At 35.3% G+C, this 19,451-nt stretch overlaps 1 protein-coding gene across 1 annotated transcript in view; it reads left to right on the forward strand.

Moving 5' to 3' along the window:
* Positions 1-9,346: 9,346 nt before the first annotated feature.
* C3H3orf52 (chromosome 3 C3orf52 homolog) overlaps positions 9,347-19,451 on the forward strand; it is a 40,243-nt gene continuing 30,138 nt past the window's right edge. Inside the window, exon 1 of the mRNA XM_031959654.1 lies at positions 9,347-9,916. Coding sequence (XP_031815514.1) covers positions 9,809-9,916 — 108 coding nt within the window. The 5' untranslated portion in view covers positions 9,347-9,808. The remainder of the gene's footprint in view (positions 9,917-19,451) is intronic.

A 19,451-nucleotide genomic window follows, 5' to 3' on the forward strand; every position in this document is an offset into this window, starting at 1 on the left:
AATGATATTCTAGAGTGGTGTCAGTGTCAGAAGAAAGAAGGGGACATATTTGAGAGATATTGCAAGGATGAAATTGATAGGTCTTGACAACAGATTGGATACAGATGGTAAAAGATAGTGAGAAATCAAGGGTAAAGATTAAGATTGTGAGGCTGAAGGATTGTGAGGGTGGTTTTACACTTGTTGGAAATGGATATTTGGGAAGAGAGGAAAATTTTGGAGGAAAAGATGAGTTCATTTTTGAACATGTTGAGTTTTAAATGTCTACAAAACAGCTAATTTAAGATGTATGATAAGCATTTGGAAATGTTTTATATCAATAGAGAGATAAATGTTAGATAAATAGATCTGAGAATCATCAGCATAGAGATAACCATTGAATTCTTGGGAGCTGATGAAATCACCAACTGAAATACTATGGAAGAAGAATAGAAAAGAGGCTAGGATGGAGTCCTATGAAACATCTATAATTAACTTGAATGACCTGGATGAAAATCCAACAAAGAAGATTTCTTAAAAATGTCAGGTAAGTAGGAGAAGAGCCAGGAAATAGTATCTTGAAAAATCTATTTTAAAAAAAGAGTATCAAAGAGAATACAGTGATTGACAATGTTAAAGACTGAAGAAAAGTCAATAAAGACAATGATTGAAGAAAGGCCATTGGAGTCCGCAATTAAGAGATCATTAATAACTTTGGAGAATGTGAATTTAGTTGAATGATGAGGTCAGAAGTCAAATTGCATAGAGTTAAGAAAATGAGAGGAGATCAATAAAGGCACCTATTATTACAAAGTAAAGGAAGTGGGATAAAGAACATCTAGAGTGTAGCCTGGTGAGGAATGAAAAGATAGGTGTTCTGGGAGCCCTCCTTAAATAAAGATTCTGGGCAGAACTATCCAATAAGAGAGTAAGGGCAGAGGGGTGGAGGATACTTTCAATGTATGACTTCTAAGGTTAGAGTGAGGCTTCTGTCCTTGGAGGTCAAAGGAGAGAAAATGAATTTTGGCTGGGGCTATTCTAAAATAAAGTTCTGTGAGAGACAGTCATCAAAGAGGTGAGTTTGGGCCTGAGGACAAAAATGCTCTGGTGCATGTTTTCTGGCATGGATAGAGAAATGAAATACTATTAAACTAAGTCAAGAAAGCTAGATTCTAGTCTTTGCTCTGCTGGTACACTCATTTTACAACAGTAGAGAAGTCAGTTGACATCTCTGGGGCTCAATTTCCTCATCATTCAAAAAACAGTTATTAAATACCTACTCTATTCATGGGACATTTCCTAGTTTACTATATTATATACTTTTCACTTTTGAAAAGCAATACATCTCAATGATAAATTCCATGTATCTATGAAAGTGACTGTACTATGGCATGAATCAGTTGAACAAATCAGCTATTTTCTCCACAAATGGGAAAACCAACATTCCAACATGTAGATATAAAACTTCACTATGTAGAAAAACCTTGACAAATTGGACTAACACAAATCAATAACCCTGGTTCATTTTTGCCTATAATGTATAAATATAGCCCAAGGTTCATTCATCAATCACAGGAGTCTTAATTTTATCTTGTTATCCATTTTAAAGACTTATCTCCACATACATACATATGTGTGGAATAATTGGATAGTTAGGATGGTTATCTAGAGAAGTCAAAGAAAATCTTTATATAATCTGAATTATCTTGAAATAATCTGTCTCACAAACTTATGGACCAAGCCAAAGGCAAAAGTGGAGCAGACTGGATACATTACTATGATGCCAGGCAACTAGAAGTTCTCTGAGTCTAATGTGATTAATTTTGAATTTTTGAATAAATTTTGGGCATTAGCTCTACCATGTATTACTTTGTGACCATGACACTTAATCTATCTTGGATTTAGTTTCCCCACGTGTCAAAGTAATGATTATAGCTAACACTTATTTATCACTTTTAAGTTATTAAAGTGTTATTTATAAAATATATATATATATATATATATATATATATATATATATATTCACACACACACACACAGGATTGTATGGGAATTCACAGAGGACTAGCATCTCTAGTATGAGGGCTTACACATCTGGCTTACACACAACATACATAATTTCTTTTTTAAAATTAAAATAAACAAAAAGTTCATGAAAAGAATATAAAAATCAGCTGAATATATACAAAGGCTAGAAATGTAGAGATATCTGAAAAAGTTTAATAACTCATAAATACATAAAATTTATGTCCTGTTATGTGTATATAGTATGTATTTTACTGTTTAATAACCTAAATAAATAGCTGTGAAGGTTTGTAAAAGATTCCAACAAATAGCTATACATTTTTTTCTTAAAATTAAATTTGTGGTAAAAGAACTGTGGGTTGATGCACTAATTTTGGGATACCAAGAATGTTTATGGCAATCTCTCACATGACATCTTGCCTTGATCTTGCAATGATTGTTGCATTTTGAATTTCTTGTATCTTGTCGTTTAAATGAAATAAACTCTATTAAAATAATGGATTTCAAGTGTAGTGTTCCTAGTGGTTCAGAAAGTGTTCCCACAAAATAGAAGAAAGTGATGAGTTTGAAAGAAAAACTAGTTATTAGATGTGCTTCATTCAGGCAAAACAGCTGCTGTGGTTGTCACCATTAAGGTATTAATGAGTCGATAATAATGTATATCAAGAAAAAGTAGAAGGAAATCTGTGCTGCAGCTATTCCAACATGTGCAAAGCATTTGCATAAACCATGGGGTCTCCATCTTTCTCTCATGTAAAATGTGTAACATTCTTTTGGGTGAAGGATTATTATAAAAAAAAGACATTCTGGTAGATTCCGGCATCATATGAGAAAAGGCTAAGTCTTTACATGATTTCTTAAAGGAAAATGAAGGTAAAGGGTTTATTGCTACAGATTTTCAGGCCAGCAAAAACTGTTTAAACTACACAGTTTAAAAATGTAATGGGAGAGACACCTGCCTATCAAGAGGCAGCTAGGGAGTTTCCTGAAACCCTGAACAAATTGTTTGAAAAGAAAGATTACAAATCAAAACAGATAGTCAATGCTGAAGAAACTGCCCTATAATTTGGGGGAAAGTGCCTTTAGGTCACAGAGATGTACCACAGGCTAATGGTGAATACCAGTAGGGAATTTCAAAGGTTATTTTTTATTATACATGAATATGTTCAGTATTGTTCTCCTTGAATAATTATTTCATTTTTTAATTTTCATATTTTGAATTTAAAAACTTTGTTTTCATATAGTATCTTTATTCAGCATTGACCTACATATAACCTATGACCAAATCCTTAACCCAAAACTTTAATCCTTTAAAACAAGGTACGTAAATATTCCATAAAAGAAAAAGAAAACAAATTTAAATTTCTTCTCTGGCATGAAGGGACAAAAATTTTTAATTATATTTTCCAGATTGTGGGAGTGCCATACTCGTAACCCCCAAGATGTGAAAGTAATAATTGTACTGACACATTGGTAAATTAATGTCTTCTTATCATCTGACAACTTATCTCTCTGATTCTGTTTCTACTGAGAAATATGTGACTAAATTGGAGCAAACTATTGTTTTTGTTCCAAGCACATACTTGTTGGGGGACCTGAGGATCACTTGCTATTTCTAAGTCCATTCACTGCTTCTCTGTTCTTTTGTATAAAGATTTGGAAGATCAACATTGCAAACACTGTTTCCAAGTAATTGGTTTAGAATTAGAGGAAGCTTACCAGGTGGGTGGTTCAGCCTTGGATTACACAGGAATCCACCAGGATTTTCCTTTGGAAACAATTGACTTATACTTCTACTTTATTGGCTGTTTAATAAAGTGTTCTCTTTATTTTTTGGAAGAGGGAGGAGTAAATACATATAACAACATTCCAGATTTTTAAAGATTCTCTTTAGTTCAAGATTTTAGAGAAAAACTCATGCAGCTATGACTTAAATAAACATTTTTAGTCAGGTGTGGTGGTGTGGATTTCTTGAATGTTGAATGTTCAAATAGCAGAGGACTGAGATAATCAGTTTTCTGAGCCCTCTGGAACATGACTACACAATGTTGTTTAAAGAAGATTGATCCCATTTTGGAAAGGGAGAGGTAAATATTTCCATGCTAACCAGAGTGGAATAGAGCCAGCGAATAGCCTTTGAATTTCCAGCCTGGCAAAGATTAAAAAATAAATAAATTAAATATATATGTAAATTATATATATGCATTATATACATAATATAAATTATTTTTTGCTGAGGCAATTGGGGGGTTAAATGACTTGTCCAGGGTCACACAACTATGAAGTGTTAAGTGTCTGAGACCAGATTTGGACTCAGTTCCTCCTGACTTTGGTGCTGGTGCTCTATCCACTGTGCCACCTAGCTGCCCCATATATATTTAATTTTTAAAAGAAGTTTTCAGTTCTAGCATGGAGAAAAATTGAAGATGGATTAGGTAGTCACTGATGTTAGCAAATAATCCTTTACTAATGTGGAGAAAAAGCAGGATCAGATTAGAATATCATTGATATTACTAAATAATCTGACTGTCTACTATTCTAACATTGATGTTTCTCTATGCTACTACAGAAAGCTTCTTTCTAATTCACTTTGGATCTTTTTCTTGGAGTTAGATTCCTCCTCTTCCCCCTCCCACACCCATCTTATTGAGTTTGTGAATGACAGCTGGGAAGGAATTCCCTCATTACTGACAAGGCAAGTAAAATTGGGAAAATCAAATAAATAATACTGATTAGAAATAAGAAAGTGATTAGCAATCCAGAGTAAATCCAGATTTAACATCAGCTAAAAAGATGTAAATCTGATATTGTTTTACTCTATTTCTAGAATTGTGGGGACATTTTAGATCCTTATTTATGGAAGCATTGATGGATCTGTTTTATGGAGTGCATGTATCATGGAGGACATGGGTGCATGAAAAGCACTGGGGGTGGCTACCTTTTGTTATTCTGGAGGGTTTCCACAAAGTCCCCATGACTCAGAGGAAACAGATTTGGCATACATCTAAGGAAAAAGATATCTAAATGGAGTGACTCATTATCTAGGGCAATATTGCTGGAACTGTGTTTTTAGGTTTAAGTAAGGAACTATTATAGATGAAATCAGGTCAGGAATAAGGCTTCTTTCTCTAAATTACAAGTCTGTAACTCAATTCTTAAGATGACTATCTTGGTCAGCAGACCCAAAGAAGGAGCTTCTGGTGTTTTTAATTGAGTCTTTCTTTAGGCTTTAGATTCAGTACAGTGTCAATCTCGGGGCTTGGGTATCAACAAGATTCATTCCATTATTCATTCAGCATTCATACCTATTACTACCTACCTAATATTTTAATATTAAATACCAACTATATATAGTGTGGAGCAGGAAGGTGATATACTGAATAGAGTACCCTGGAGTCAGGAAGACTTGACTTCAATTATGAATTGGAAGTGAAAACCCAGATCACCTAATTCTTCAGATTTTGTTCCTTTGTACCTTGCCTATTTTAAATTGTGCTGTCAATATCAACTTAAGCCATTATATAAATGTGAGCATTATAAAACATTATGGAATCATTTATTATTGAGGGGAAAATCTATTTCTAAACTTGATATCCAGCATTATATATTATAAATTCTCAGTCTCTATGTTTTTTAATACATGAAACTTTCTCATATGACAAATGGTTCTAACCTTACTTTTTTAAAAGAATCTTCCTGGAAATTGAATGAATGCCCATCAGTTGGGAAATAGCTGAACAAGGTATGGTATATGGTATTTGGATGTAATAGAATATAAGAAATGATGAACAGGCTGATTTCATAAAAGCATCGAAAGACTTATATGAACTTATGCTGAAAGAAGTAAGCAGAAACAGGACAACATTGTACACAGTAAAAAAAGATTATGGGATGATTAACTGTAATGGACATGGCTCTTTTCAATAATAAAGTGATTCAAGGCGATTCCAATAAACTTGTGATGAAAAGAGTCATTCACATTGAGAGAGAAAACTATGGAGATCTTTTTTTGTTGTTTGCTTACTTATTTTCTTTTCCTTTCTTGTGTGTTTTTTTTTTCTTTTCATCTATTTTATTTTTTGCACAGGATAATAAATATAGAAATATGTTTAGAAGAATTATATATGTTTAACTTAGATTACTTGCTCTCTTGAGAAGAGAAATTTGGAATTTTCTTTTTCAAAGAAAAATTGGAACACAACGTTCTACAAAGTTGAATGTTGAAAATTATCTTTACGTGTATTTGAAAAAATAAGATATTATTAAAAGAATCTTCCATTGTTAGCATTTGGAATACCCAATCAAAGTTATTTGTGTTGATTTCAAAGCTGTCAAGCTTTGCCAGCTGGTCTGAAGCCCCAGGGGAAGAATATATGGAGATCAGATAGAGAAAGTATTTACCAGGGAGCCAGGGCAAGGAAAGGACTTACAGTGATCAAAACTTAAAGTGAAAAAGGAAAATTAGACTCCTGGCAGGTTTGATATATCAATGATACCACAAGTTTAATTTATTGAAAGCAGAAATCATTGCTTTTTCCCCTAAATTATCCCTCTTCTGAACTTCCATAGACATCAACATCCTGTCAGATACCCAGTTTCTTAACCTTGGTGTCATTCTCAACTCTTTATTATGATTCACATTACACATCAAAACTGTTGCCAAATTTTGTTTTATTCATAACATTTCTCCATTATGTCCTCTTCTTTTTCTTCCCATATCTAGGACCCTGAAATCTGTTAAAGGTCTTAACTTAAAAAGGCCAAGGTCTCCTATTCCATCCAGGGCCACCTCCAACCACCCTGATCTATATTTTGCCACTGGACCTAGATGACTCTAGAGGAGAAAATAAAGCTGGTAATTTTGCACACTCCATTACTCAAATCTAACTTATTTAATCACCTGCCTGATATCATAGTCCTCTTTTGAGAATGAATGACAAACAACAACTATCCTAATCCAACATCCTAATCACTTAAAAGACTATAACCTCTTCATTTGTTTCTCTGTCTCAAATCTTTTTAAACTTCAATCCTTACTTGACTCAACTACTAAGATGATTATTCTCATATTTAGGCCTGATTAATGTCATTTTGCCTTTTCAATCAACTTCAGGCACTCTTTTCTGTTCAGCATCAACTATAAATCCCTGTACTTGTCATTTAAAGCTCTTTATAACCTGGCCCCTTTAAACCTTTCCAGTCTTATACTTTACTTTTGCTTTTTCCACAGCTTATAAACCTACTTCTTCACACATTCAAAAAGAAAAAAATCCTTTGGATGATAGCGAGAAGAAACTTGATCTTTTCCAATTTTTTTAGCTTTTTATTTTTCCTTTTTGGGACCCAATCTATGACACTAATCTTCCATCCTCAGTGCTAGGATACAGATGATATGACTACAGTTCAGCAGTGTTTCAGAGATCAGACTGCTCTTATATTGTCAGACTCACTTGTCTGAGTTGCTTACCTATTCGTACCTGAAACTTCAGGAAATTTGGGGGAAAAGAAAAAAAAATTCCACTGACTTTACCTTAAACCAAGGTAAAGAAGAGTCAAGATTTGGGAACAGAGTCTAAGGCATTGACAAGGGAACTGAAATTTGATACTGATGTGATTTTATCAGCCAGGCTTTTAATGCCACCTGACCAGGCAAAAAAGTGATATCAGAATACAGGTGGACTTTAACCCAAAGCAGGAGATAAATGTATTCCTGTTTGGAACAGAGGTACTGAGTAAGTAGGGAGCAAGGCAGGGCAGTATTGTGCCAGGCTGCCCTGCCCACTTATTATGCAGACTAAAGTAGAATTTGAGCTGTTCATCTAGCTGTGGATGTACCCCAAGACTCTGTCCTGAGCCCTCTTCTCTCTATACTTATTCTCTCTCAGTGGTCTCATCCACTCCCATGGTATAATTACTATGTTTATGTAGATGATTCCATTTCTGTATCACAAATAACCTATTGGATATTTCAAACTGGATTTCCTGTTCAACTAAAGAATCTCAAACAATCCATATTTAAAATAGAACTTATCTTCTCCCCTAAATTCCCCTTCTCTTGATCATGACAGTATGTATACACGATGCAGTCAAGGATCACCCAGGCTGAACCTTGTGGAGTCATACTTGTTTTCTGGATCTCCCTTGCCCGGTATATCCAAGTCATTTCTACATAACAACACTCATATTAGTCCCTTTCTCTCCACCCATAAGACAGTATCTAGTTCAGCACCTTCTAATAGATGGCCTATACACTATTTCAGTAGTTTCCTAATTGTTGTCCCTGCCTCAAGTCCTTTCCTAATTTATCCATTATACGGCTGTCAAAGTGATTTTCACTAAATCATTCTTGCTTAACAGACTCCAGTAAATCCCTTCTATCTCTACTCCTCTGAACATTTAAAGCCCTTCATAATCTGCCTCAACAGATCTTTCCAGCTTCTGTATACATTATTCCTCTTTACAGACTATGGGATTAAATTGGCCTTTTACTAGTTTCTTATACACTGCAAAGCTATTTCCATGTCTGCAACGACTGCCTTTCCATATTTAGAAGTCATTCTCTCCTCATTTCTGCCTTTTGGAATCCCCTCCTTTCCTTTTAAGACCAATTCGAATGCTAACTTCTACACAAAACCCTTCCTGGCCCTCCCAGTTACACTTTTAATTCATAAATGCTTCTCAAAGACAGTGTGGTATAGAAAATAGCATAAACTTCAGCCTAGAAAGACCTGAGGCCAAATCCCACCTAATACATATTGGTTATGTGATTAAAAATCACTTAAATGCTTAGTATCATCCCAGGTAACGGAATGTTCTGTTCATCTAAAGAATCTCAATCAAAACACATTCAGAACAGAACTCATTACCTTCTCACCTCAATTCAAACTTCTCTTGAACAATGATTATATGTATCACCTGTGCAGTTAAGGGTCACGAAGACTGAATCCCTTGGAGTCATAGTTGTTTGCTGGATCTGCTTTGTCTCGAATACTCAAGTTATTACACAGAATAACAACTCTCATATTAGTCCCTTTGTTTCAACCCATAAGACAATATCTAGTTCAGTGCTAATCTGCATTTGTTGAAAGGTTTAACCTCAAATAGGAGTGACCTATATCAATTAAGTCACAGATTCAGTTTTGATTATTTATACGGTTACACGTGCTTATGTTGTTATTAAGCCTGATCAAGATTTATGTGTGTGTGTGTCTCTTACACCAAGCCCAGTGCTGGGCATATAGTAGATGCTTAGTAAGTGCTTGTTGATTATCTGCTTGATTGAAAGGCTGTGAACTGGATAAAATGAAACCCAAAGTTCATAGTTTTTTTAGTGCTGCGCCCCTACTTTAGGAAGATACGCATCCAAATTCTTTCTGCTCAGTGTAGTTTTTCTGGTTCTTTCAGCACTGCCAGTCCTTTCCCTCAGTCTGTTCAGGCGGGGAATCTGACTATCCAAGGTTAGCTTGGAGCCACAGGCACGTTGAACAAACCAGAAAAACAACCCGCGGGAGGAAGCGACATCTTCACGCTAGCCCTTCACTAGGATGAGCACAGCAAAGGCTCCCTAGACACAGACTGAATCTCCTTTTGGCCCCGAGTTGAGTTAGTCTGTATGACTGGCCCCTCCCGGACCCGGGCCACGTCACTCCCGGTGGGCGGGGTGGGAAGGAGTCTCCTCAGGTGAGTGCGGATCGCCGGCCAGAACTCTTCAGATTTCCTGGGGTCTCGCCCTCCCGCCTCATGACCATCGCTTTCCTCTGCTCTCTCAAGGGGAGAAGGAGGTTGCCAGCACCTGGCTGATGCGATGATTGCGCTCTCAGATCTCGAACCGCGGCACGAAGAGGCAGAGCCTCTGAACAGTTCAGTTCCTCAATCAACCATCGTCCAAGTGGAGAACCTCGAGCCAGCCCAGGTAGGAGCGCTTAAATGAAGTGTGGAGGTAGCAGATATAAAGTACTTAAAAAATAAGTTTAACATTCCTAAATTGACTAAAGCAAACGGATATAAAGTATGTTGTGAATTCGAATAGTAACACTAGAAACCCCAAGGAAGAAATTTTGAGCTCTTTGGAAGAGGGACTATGTCTAACGTATCCTAAAGTCACCAGGTTAAATTGATAAGGAAGTGATTTTTCTTGCCTGGTAGTAGATTGTGGGAGATTAGCTTTTATGAAGCAAGACTCTTAGGCTTCTGATCCTTTTCTTCCTCAATGTTGTATTTGACTTGTGGTGTTCTGTGTAGTATCTCAGACATTGTTAATTTTCCCTCAAAGTTATTAAAAAAAAGTTGTCTATTTGGAAATAAAAGCGATGCCACAGGACAGATCGGGCATATTTTAGATATGTTTTGTATGTAGCTGGCTATAGTTACTAAAACGTCGTTTTCCTTTTATTATAATACTCTCTTTTAGAGCAACAAGACATTTTTTAAATGGGCATGGGAAACTATGGGGTCCAGGTAATTGCCGTTTTAATATAATTAATTATAACGGCATCAATAAATTAATGGACTTTTTCTTTGGGGGCATTGCTTGGAAAATGATATTGTTATTTCTATGGCAATAAATATTAAATAAACTGACCACGGATCATTATTTTTTTACATTGAACAACAGTAAGAAACCACCCAATAGCTACAACCAAAAGGTTAGACTGAGAGTTGTAGGTTATGGATTGATCCTCTTTCTATTCTACCAACTTTCACTCCCACCCAAGTTTTCAATCAACAAATTTTTATTAAGCACTTAGCAGCAGTCCAGTCAAGATTTTCTATCCTCAGGCCAGTACACCTTTCCTTCCCCACACAATCTTCAAGAGGAAGAGAGGGAGAGAAGATGAGATGGGAGAAAGAACTAGAGTTATGGAGGGGATCGATGTACATTTTTCACCTGCTTAGAAGAATTCAATTGAATTTGATGTCTTCTATTCTAATCTTAGCCCTTGGCAATTTTCAGTCAAGGCTTGTCTTTCTCTTTAGTTGGATTCTAGTTATGTTTCATACATCATTAATTTTCAATAGCTATGACAACCATGACATAATTTTGTGCCAAATGCCATCTTAAACGGAGAAGAAATTAGAGCAGTTGGAGAGCTCTCCCCATATAGGTCTAATTGTCATTTTTTCTTTCATCGATTCTTGCCCCACACTCTCATATTGCATCCCCAAGCAGGGAGTTCAAATGAGAAAGTTCTCTTATCAACATATACTGGATGTCTTGGTATTTATACTTCCAGGAACTCATAATTCTATTTAAAGGTTTGTGTGAGAACAAATTGGCTTCCCTCTTGAATTTGAAATAATAGGAATTCTGAGAATGTTCTAGCTTTTATTACAAATGGCTACAAATTTGCAATAATCTAGGCTAATTGTCTGGGACTGGGACTGTATCTTAGGGAAAAAAAAGATTATCTGAAACTTCAGTCTAAGATTTATTGAGTATGTATATTTTTCAAATATATAAACTTGGGTTCTCTCTCTTTCAGCCTCTTGGGTGTGTGTGTGTGTGTGTGTGTGTGTGTGTGTGTGTGTGTTCCAGACATGAGTTTCAGTCCTAGAAAATCTTAAGAAGTTATAATCATTTAAATTCAGATAGCTCTTATTTAGCCTACATTTATTGAGAACTTATATTTGACCTTGGGCAAGCCATTTAATGTTTTCATATCTATTTTCTCCCCATTTTAAACATTAGGAATAATATTTACCAGAGATGTTATAGAAATTATTTATATATAAGATTGGACTAAGTATCTCCAAAGCCCCTTCTAACTTTAAGATTCCACTACACCTGTCTACAAACACAGCATATTTGTTGTTTCTGACTTCATAATTATGTTCATTTCTACACAAAACCTTTCTTAATAGTGCCATTTGCCTAGAGGCTGCTAGATGGTACAGTGGATAGAGTGTTGGTACTGAGTTCAAATTTTGACTTCAGAAATTTACTAATTGTGTTGCCCTAAGCATATCACTTAACTTATGTTTGCCTCAGTTTCTTAATCTATAAAATGGGTGTCATCATAGCATCTATCTCCTAGGGTTGTTGTGAAAATCAAATGAGATAATAATTGTAAAAGTTCCTGGCACATAGTAAGTTTAATAAATGTCTCTTTCCTTCCTTACTCTTTAATCACCTTGTATTTAATTTTTTTATCCATTTTATAAATACATATACATACAGGCTTTCATACCTATATGCATTTATGCACATGCATCTCATTTGTTTCTCACAATTCTGTAAGGAAAGTGCAATTATGTTTATTCTACAGATAAGAAAACTGAGGCTGAAAGTAGGTTAAGTGAACTAAGGATTATACATCTAGTAAGTGTCTGAGGTAAGATTTAATCACTGGTTGTCCTGGTCTGAAAGCAGTGAAATAGTAGAATAATTTTTTTTATTCTGCCATGCTGCTTCTTTGGATATATATAGCTTTAACAATAATGAACAATAATTTTAATAATAATAATGATAGCAGCTGATGTGTATAAAGTGCTTTGAGGTTTGTAAAGAACTTAACAAATTTTATTTTTTTGATCCTCATAACAACCTTTAAGTTGGTACTATTAATTATTAATCCCATTTTATAGATGAGGAAATTGAGACTGAGAAATTTAATGATTTGCCCAAGATCACGTCCACAAATGCATCTAAGTCAAAATTTCTTGTTGAAATAGCTTCTCATCTCAAAATACATGCTTTCATATTTAACAATAATTAATAATAATTGCTGACATTTATATAGCACCGATTATATGTCAGGCATTGTGCTAAGCACTTTTTGGTCATTTCATTTGATCTTCACAACAATTCTGGGAGGTAGGTGCTTATTATTATCTCCATTTTACAGATAAGGAAACTGAGGCTAACAGACAAGGATCATACAATTAATGTTTGAAGTTGAAATTTGAACTCAGATCTTTCTGACTTCACAGTTTCACCTTGATGCTCTTTTATATTAATATATTAGGTCATACGTCAACATGTTTTCCTGTCTCTAGATCATTGAGAAGAGGTGAGCATCTCAACTTCTTTGTTCTAGACTGTCACACAGAGACCAATGAAAATCAAGTTTTAGTATTGTTATTTAACAGGAGCAAGTCTTTAAAGAAGCAGTGCATATCATATTATTTACCATCCCAAACAGTAATTCTCTGAATCTTCAGGTAGGCATGAGAACTAATGTTTTTGCTTCCATTCTTGTGGACATTGCTTATCTGTTCTGATATGCTCTTTCAACTTGTTTTTTTACTACAAGGACCATCCTACTCCAGAACTTTTCTTCATTCCCTTTAGGGAATGCTATTTAAGACAAACTGCCTTAAGGGAATAGAAAACATGTAATTTCCCTTTCTAGTCAACCTTCTGAGCTACCTCCATAAGAAGTATAACCTTTAGGGCATGAGATTGATTTCTTTTTTCTTTTTTTGTATGTATATTAACTTTTATTTCCAAGTTATAAGTTTATCACAATATTTACCTTAGGAGTTTATGTGATCACTCCTTTGACATAGGCACGACACAGAGTATTTGAGGAATTTTTTGGAAATGCTTTAAATGTTACCTTCTTAAACTATGATTCATGACCCATATGGTGTCTCATAACTGAATGAGGGGAAAATTATGGCAAAATTATGATTTATTATCAGTAAATGTTTGATTTGCATACCTACCTTACATACCTTCATATATGGGATCATGTAAAAATTTCTCAGATTAAAAGGGGCTGCAAGTGGAAACTGCAAAGTAGAAAAAAGTTTAAGAAGCCCTACCTTAAATAACTCTGTCCTAATATATATTTGAAGGTCCATTTTATAAAGGGAGTTTAAAATGGTTCTGTTTATCCCCAGAGAGCAGAACCAGGAGTGACAAGTGGAAGTTGCAAAGTAGTAAATTGAGGTTTGATATCAATAAGAATTTAACATTAGAGAAATTTTAAAAATGGAAATAGGTCTTCAGGAAGCAATGGTTTCCTCTTCCACTGGAGTCTCCAGACAGTCTGAACAAACCCTTATCGGAGTCCCTTTCAGTGGACTTCCCTTGGGTTGGACTGCATGGCTGCTGAGGTCTTGCAAATGCAGAATTCTGTTTCTATTCCAAAAGCCTGTGCCATGTCTTTTATAATAATCTCAATGCTACAAAATCTTCATGCTTTGAGGGTGGATTTGATGTTTTCTAAGCAACCAAAAGGTAGACACAGAACTAGTGAACCAAGTGAGTTGTTTCCGGAAGAAATGCTTTAGGGTCAAGAATAGAATATGATTAAAAAATGATGAGTCCAATTGATCTCATGGAATGTCAACTTCTTCTTAAGGTCATTCCAAAAGAAGAATTCCCAAAATGTTTTGGAGCAGTGACAGAATAACTGGAGCAAACTTATAAACTTCCTAAAATCACCAGATCACAGATGTAGACTTGGATGATTCCTCAAAGATCCTCTAGTCCATTCCCCTGTCATTTTCGGTCTCTTTTATGTACCAGTCCCTTTTGTATTGCTTGCAAATATGATCTTTTCTTCAGCTATCTCCTCCAGCTATGGACTGTTGTATCTTCTCTCTCATTGTTAAACTCTTACAGTTATCTTAATTCATGATCTTTATTTAGTTCTTAAAATGCTTTGCAAAGAGATAAATTTTGAATTGATACTAAGAAAAACATTCTAATTAGAACAATTTAAAAATGGAAGGGCGTTTCCTAAGGAAATAGTGGATTTTCCTTCCTATCTTATTTCAGAATCCACCATGTTATTCATATGGTTCTCAGTATATTGCAATTGTTCAGTCATTTTTCAGTACTGTCTGACTCTTTCTGATCTCATTTGAAATTTTCTTGACAAAGATGCTGAAGTGGTTTGTCATTTCCTTCTTCAGTTCATTTTACAGATGAGGAAACTGAACAAATAGGATTAAGTGATTTGTCCAGGGTCACACAGCTAGTAAGTGCCTGAAACTGGATTGGAACTCAGGGAAATGAGTCTTCTTGATTCCAAACTCAATGCTACTGAGCCACCCAGCTGTACACAAAATACTTTTTATTTTAAAGTCTGTTTGATATGCAAGACACCACACTTGTCTTTTCCCTTATTATCTCTCACCTAGAGGAGTAGTAGAAAATTCAAATAGAAATAGGTTACTGAAGTATACATAAGGTTCCTTACAGTGTCATATTAACTTAGAAAACCACAAACTAACAACATATTATATTTTTATTTATTTTGTTAAATATTGCTTTGGGCTGCCCTGGGGAGTATTGTAGGACACATGTTTGCCATTTTAATCTGTTGTCCCATAGCTGGTCACCTGCCACCTGACTTCTCTCTTTTTCATTTTTCTCCACATGGCTGTCTGAATCATCTTCTAGAGTATTTCTTATTCTTCCCATCATTCTCCTGTTCAGAAAGCTATTTTCTGTGATTTCCTTTGATTCTAGGATATAACACAAACTCCTCATCCAGGCATTTAAAACCATAGAAACTATTCTTTAAGCCTGGAAGGCACTCCATCCTCATCTCTGACTGCAAAATTCTCTTTGTTCAAAGCTCCCTTTAGCCTCTATTTCTCCTGTAAGATCTTCTTTAATCTTGCGTATACCCTAGCTCTGCACTTCCTACTAGCTGACAGCTTTCCAAATCTCTCCTTTGCCTCTCTGAAGTTCCAGGTCCTTTCTATTTGGCATTTAAAACTCTTTCAACCTTGCTTCTTCTGTCTTTCCTGTGTCCTCACATCACTCCCCTTCACCCATCCTCACAGATGGTAATCGCTTCCCTAAATGTGCTCTTGCTGTCCTCCATGCCCAGAAGGCTCTCCTTCATCTTCTCTATCTTTTACCTTTCATACATTCCCTCAGGACTACTTGTGCTGCAGTAGGTGTCTCTTGATCCACTTTGCTGCTAGAACCTTCTTCCTCCCCTACCTTTGTTCCTTTGTCTTTCCCTCCCTCACCTGTGTTTTTCTCTCTTTGTCTTCAAATCTCTGTTTGCCTCCTCCTCTCTTAGTCTCTTTATCAGTCTATCTTTTTCTGTCTCTCTATATATCTCTCTGAATCTTTCATGTATTGTTTCTCCTATTAGAATGTGAGCTCCTTGAGGTCATAGACTGAGTTTTTTACTTTCTTTGTAATTCCTGTGCATCTCACTATGTTTACATGAAAAGCTCTTAATGAATTTGTGGTTCATTAGTTTGGGCTTCTCTGCTTCAGTCAAATCCATTTACCAGCAAGTCAAAACATCACACTCATATTGTCATCAATCCTCTGTGAGAATGAAAGATGAATAGTTAACAACTTGTGTTTGGCTTTTCATGGCCCTATTTGGTATTTCTGGGCAAAAATATGGAGTGGTTTACTATTTCCTTCTCCAGTTCTTTTTACAGATGAGGGTTAAAAAGCAGAGAGAGTTAAATGATTTGCCCAGGGTCACACAACTATTGTGTGTCTGAGAATAAGATTTGAATTCAGGTCTTCCTGACTCCAAGATCAGTGTGCCATTGTTCAACATCCTTTGGCTCTCTAAATGAATATATATATGTATATGTATATATACATATATTGCATATATTATATTATATGATGATAATATAAGTTAATTGATTTTACTTATTTGCTTTTCTGCTGACTGCCCTTGGAGAGTATAAGTTCTTTGAGGGCAGGTATGGTTTCATTTTTGTCCTACATTTCTCAGCATCTAACAATGCCTTGTACATAAGAAGGGCTTAATAAATGTTATTGAATTGGAGAAATACAAAAGAGGAAATTGTGGCACAAAATGATTAAGAATCACACAATAAATAGCAAAAGGAAGATTTAATTCCAAATATTCTGAAATAAAATCTTTTCTGCATTCATATATTCAGAAATTCTGATGCCTTTGTTTTTTAAAAAAAATCATCACATAATGTCAAAGTCATACCTCATTTAAATGCCAGAATTTGTAAGTTTATAGATGGATAAATGGATAGGTTGAGCATTTACTAAATGCTCAGTCTGTGCTAGACACTATGGTATGTGCTTGGATATAGATACAAGCAAACAAGAGAGTCTCTTCTCTCAGAGAACTTAGATTGCAATGGGGAAAAGACAATATATAAAGGGAACTGGAAAGAGGAGAGCCTGTAACAGGGAGAAGGAAAGCTGAGAGGGGATAAAGTGAATGGGGAGGAAGTAGGGAAGTTCAGAGAGAGTGAAACTAGGAGTGATATGACCATGGCTAGTGGCTCTGATGAACTGGTGGTCTAGGCTAGGGAGTCACCAATCAGAATAGACTTTAGGGTAGAGGTATGACTAGGTTTGAAAAGGTGGTTGGGAAGGAAGTAGAGAAACTGAGAGTGTGAGCCAAACCAGAAGACAATACTGTATACTAACAACAAGAAATGAAACGGCTACTCACTTGAAACTCAGAGAGATTGATGTGGAAATGATATGTTCTCTGTGTTAGGAAACTCCTTTCTCACTTGTTTGTCTGCTTCTGTTGGGAGTATATATAGATAGGATAGCCAAAAGATAATCCTATTTTCCTATTCAGTCTTTTAAACTATCCAGGGCATTCTGAGACTAAAGGCTGGTGTAGAAACCTGGGAGAGCATTCTGAGGACAGCCAGACATAATGATGATTAAACATGACTCTCCCAGCCACAGAATGCACATTTAGTCTTCACAGATATAGAGGGAAATATTTTGAAAGTATGTGAATTTAGTGGAGAATTTCTTGTTTCCCACCACCCCAACCCATTAAAATGGAATACCATCTCATGGCTATTGCATTGCCTTAAAAAGCAAGCTAAGAGAGAAAAATTTGGGGCAATAGGGAGGAAGGAAATGATATTTCTCCTCTGGATGTTCTAGGACTGTGAAATCCCCCATATGGAAAGGGAAGTTAAGTAGTTTAAAGAGTATTGAAAATAATTGCCACAGCCTTATTTAGTGAAGCAAAAGCTATAAGATTGCATATTAAACCTTCCTAAATTTGAAAATATCATTAAGTTAAAGCTAGTTATTACTCTTGTCTTTTACAACTCAGGGAAAGGTTTAAAGAAATGAATTTAATCTGCATCATAAGGGATTTAAATATAATAGAAGGAAGAGTTTCTATTGGTGAGGGTTATTAAATTCTGGTAAAAAAAAAAAAAAAAAGATTCAGATAGATTGTTCAGTGGATAGAGAACCAGTACTGAAATCAGAAAGACTTGAGTTCAAATCCAACTTCAGACACTTAACACCTACTAACTGATCCTAGGCAAGTCACTTCACCCCAGTTACCTCTCACACACACACAGAATTCAGATTGAAGTATCAATGTTTACATATAGTAATTATGTATATCTAAGTAAGTCAGTATCCTAGTAACTCTCTAATACTAATATAAGTAAGAATATAGATAAGTTGGTGATATAAATTGGTGAAAGGCGTTTGTACAATGGAAATTCCCTATAGTGATAAAATCTGAGGCCCATACTTTTGTGATTGTGTCCAACTCTTTGTGGAGTTTTTCTTGGCAAAGATATTGGAGTAGTTAGTAAATTAGTAGATTAAAGGTTAGTAAATTTTTCCAGATCATTTTACAGATGAGGAAACTGAGGCAAACAGGATTAAGTCACTTGCTCAAGATCCTACAATTAATAAGTGTCTGAAACCACATTTGAACTCTTCCTGACTGACTTCAGGCTCCGTATTCTACCCACTGTGTTATCTAGATGCCATACCTCTTACCAACTCCAAGAAAACCAAGACAAAATAAGACAAGACAAAACCAACAAGATTTCTAACAGAAATTATCAAGTGTTAAAGGTGTCCTCCATTTACAGAAATTTCCACTGAGAGAGCCTTCTTGTCTAGCAAATTGACCATAGCTTTAGCTAGTATTGATTTAAAAGGTGATTCCTTTTTTTTTTTCTTTTTGTGAACAATATTTTTTTGTTTTTTATTTACAAAATATATGCATAGGTAATTTTTCAACATTGACCCTTGAAAAGCCTTTTGTTCCAAATTTTCCTCTCCTTCCCCCCACCCCCTCCCCTAGCTGGCAGGTAGTCCAATACATATTAAATATGTTAGAATATATGTGTGAACAATATTTTCCCCAAATATATATAAACCATTTTAGCATTCATTTTTATTTTATAGTATTTTATTTTTCCAAATACAAGCAGATAGTTTTCAACATTGATCTTTGTAAAATCTTATATTCCAAATATTTCTCCCTTTCTCCTCCCTCCCCCCAAGACAATAAGCAATCCAATAAAGATTAGCATGTGCAATTCTTCTACATATATTTCCACATTTGGCATAGTATTCATCTTAAAAAATTCAATTTCAAATTACCTTCCTTCTTTTCCTTACCCCTATGAGATGGTAAACAATTTGATATGGGTTATATATGTGCATGCAAAATATATTTCAGTATTAGTCATGTGAAAGAAAACATAGACCTCTCCCTCTCCTCTCAACCCCCCCCCCCCAC

Source organism: Sarcophilus harrisii, chromosome 3, assembly GCF_902635505.1.
Source record: "Sarcophilus harrisii chromosome 3, mSarHar1.11, whole genome shotgun sequence".
Classification (NCBI taxonomy): Eukaryota; Metazoa; Chordata; class Mammalia; order Dasyuromorphia; family Dasyuridae; genus Sarcophilus; species Sarcophilus harrisii.